The sequence below is a fragment of the Dreissena polymorpha genome, chromosome 3 (assembly GCF_020536995.1).
Source record: "Dreissena polymorpha isolate Duluth1 chromosome 3, UMN_Dpol_1.0, whole genome shotgun sequence".
NCBI classification, from domain to species: Eukaryota; Metazoa; Mollusca; class Bivalvia; order Myida; family Dreissenidae; genus Dreissena; species Dreissena polymorpha.
Genome location: NC_068357.1, coordinates 92,894,534 through 92,897,033, shown reverse-complemented (window position 1 = coordinate 92,897,033; position 2,500 = coordinate 92,894,534). Strand labels below are relative to the sequence as shown.

The following is a 2,500-nucleotide window of genomic DNA, read 5'->3' as shown; positions in this document are numbered from 1 at the left end:
CTTGTCATCCAAAGACAAGAAAAAGAAGGCATCCAAGTTTGCCACACTTCGGAAGAAACTTACCCGCGTTAGAAGACACAGTAAGTCTATGGATTATGGAAAAGCCTTGAGAGAATTAATATCCACCTGGCCAACCAGAGACATAGCTGCTCTGGTTCAACAGTATGAGGCACTAATTGCCATGAAGGAGTTGTCAATTTCAACAAATTTAGCACGACCAGCTGCAAAAAACTACTGTCAAGACCTTTCACACTTGTATGATTTCAAGTACTGTACTGATGTGGACTTGATCTTTAAAGGCGTTTGCTTCCCAGTTCACAGGGCTTTGCTGTGTGCAAGGAGTCCATTCTTTAGAGACATTTTATCAAGAAAACATGACACCTTTCCGCGTGTTCATATTAAATTACGAACACACGGTGTTGACGTAAGTCTGTTTTCAGTTGTGTTACGTTATTTATATTCAGACTCAATTAATTACAATGACATCCATTCAGATTGTCAAGGAGTTTTGTACAAGGTGGCAACGGAACTTGGAATGCCGAATCCCTTGCAGCAAGATATGAGAACTTTGTTGGAGTCCTCAGAATACTGTGATGCTGTTCTTGTGTTCACAAATGAGCCGGATTTAAACGAAAGCTTTTCTTCAGAGGCTGGATCGACTGAAGGATTGAATAGGTCAAATCTGGAACTGCCATGTCATAAGGCCATTCTGGCAGCAAGGTCTCTGTTTTTCAGGAATGTGCTGTTAAGGAGGGCTAGATCAGGTGAAGAATTGACCGATATAGCATTAAATACGCCAACTCGGATAGTGTTGGATGAATCTGTGATCCCACGGCGTTACGCGCGTGTTCTATTGCATGCCTTATATCTAGACAGTGTAGATTTATCTTTAATTATGCGGGGAAGTGCAAGCATGTGTAGCCTAAGTGAAGTGCAGGCCATAGTGGCCGGCAAGGGGCAAATGACGCTAGTTGATGAGGCGATGGAAATTTACCAAATTGGTCAGTTCCTAGATATACCAGCAATTTCTCAAGGTATGCACTTTAATGCTTTTTTAATTTACATGTACCTATCGTGTTAAAAAATTACATTAACGGTATATTGAATTATGTTAAACTTTAAATAATACTCAAAGCAATGTTCTTTGTTTATTGATTGGGAATGTGTTATTTTTTAAAAGTTGCTGTATCATATAAAAACTTGATTTGAGAAATAACACATTGATCTTTTTTCTGACAAAAGTATTGATGATTAGATTTTATATAACTAACAGTTATAAATGTAAAAAGAAAACTTTATATACATGAACATGTACTTCACAGACATTTTTGTTGAGAATAATAATTTCTAACACGAGTCTGTAATCACTAATATGAAGCTTGTTTGATACAAAACATGAAGTAAGTTCCATGGGTTTATTTGATTAACAGGATCATACTATATTTTCAAACATTATTAAATAGTTAAAATTAAATTATATTTGCTTAACAGGCACGTTTCTGAACTGGACTACCATGATTTGTCTTAGTCCTAAACTAGTCAAACACAAGTCCATAACCAGTCAAACACATGACTAAATTGAAAATTTCCATACCTAAAAACAATATTGCATACATGTAACAAAACCAAACCATAAATGCGATTCCAATCCCATGAGTGTAACATAACTACATTGTAAACCATAAATGCAACTCCACTCTATTGAGTATAACTTATTAAACTAAACCTTTAATGCAATTCCACTCCACTAGGATGTGAAGACATAATTGTGGACAGTCTCAGTGTAGACAACCTGATCTCGGTGCTAGCATGGAGCGAGGAGCCTCACGGCTCTCTGTGGGTCCAGCGCCAGGCCCTGCACTTCCTGCGAGAGGAGTTCCTTCAGATCGGGAACTCGCCTGTACTGTTTGAGCTTCGTAAGAGGCATCTGGTTGAGGCGCTGAGCTCGGATCTTCTGCAGGTTGGTGTATGACAGGGATGGCGAAATCTATGGAGCCTGGTTTTGGGAGATCTGGGCTTAATGCATGTGCTTAAAGTTCCCATTTTGCATTGGCTAATCAGGGACAACACTTTCTGCTTTTATGGAAATTTTAGTTATGCCCCCCTTCGAAGAAGAGGGGGTATATTGCTTTGCTCATGTCAGTCGGTCGGTCGGCAGGGGTGGCGAAATCAAATGTCCGAGTTGCCCGAGTCGTACATTTGCTTGTCTGGGCAACTGATTTTTTTCAATTAAGTTGTCCGTGGACAACAAGTTTTTTAAAAGTCGGGTCCAGGTATACAAAAAAATACATTGTATTAAAGCCGTAATTAAGTTTTACAAAACCGGATGTTGACATGCGATTACATTGTCAGTGCTATTTGCGGAGCAATCAAGCTAAAATACGGGCACTCTCCTGCGCAGTGATCTCCCTTATTATATAAGAGACCAGGAGCATGCCGCATTTTAAACATTCGGCCCGACTGTTAGACAGTGTACAGACTGGTTTCTTTATTTTTACAA

At 39.2% G+C, this 2,500-nt stretch overlaps 1 protein-coding gene across 2 annotated transcripts in view; it reads left to right on the top strand.

Annotated features, from left to right (window-relative positions):
• The window catches only part of LOC127875319 (BTB/POZ domain-containing protein 7-like), a 36,328-nt gene that overhangs the window by 9,804 nt on the left and 24,024 nt on the right, over positions 1–2,500 (top strand). For both annotated transcript variants that reach the window (XM_052420299.1, XM_052420298.1), the window contains exons 2-3: positions 1–1,034; positions 1,752–1,960. The exon at positions 1–1,034 is cut by the window's left edge and continues 137 nt beyond it. In XM_052420299.1, coding sequence (XP_052276259.1) covers positions 1–1,034; positions 1,752–1,960 — 1,243 coding nt within the window. The remainder of the gene's footprint in view (positions 1,035–1,751; positions 1,961–2,500) is intronic.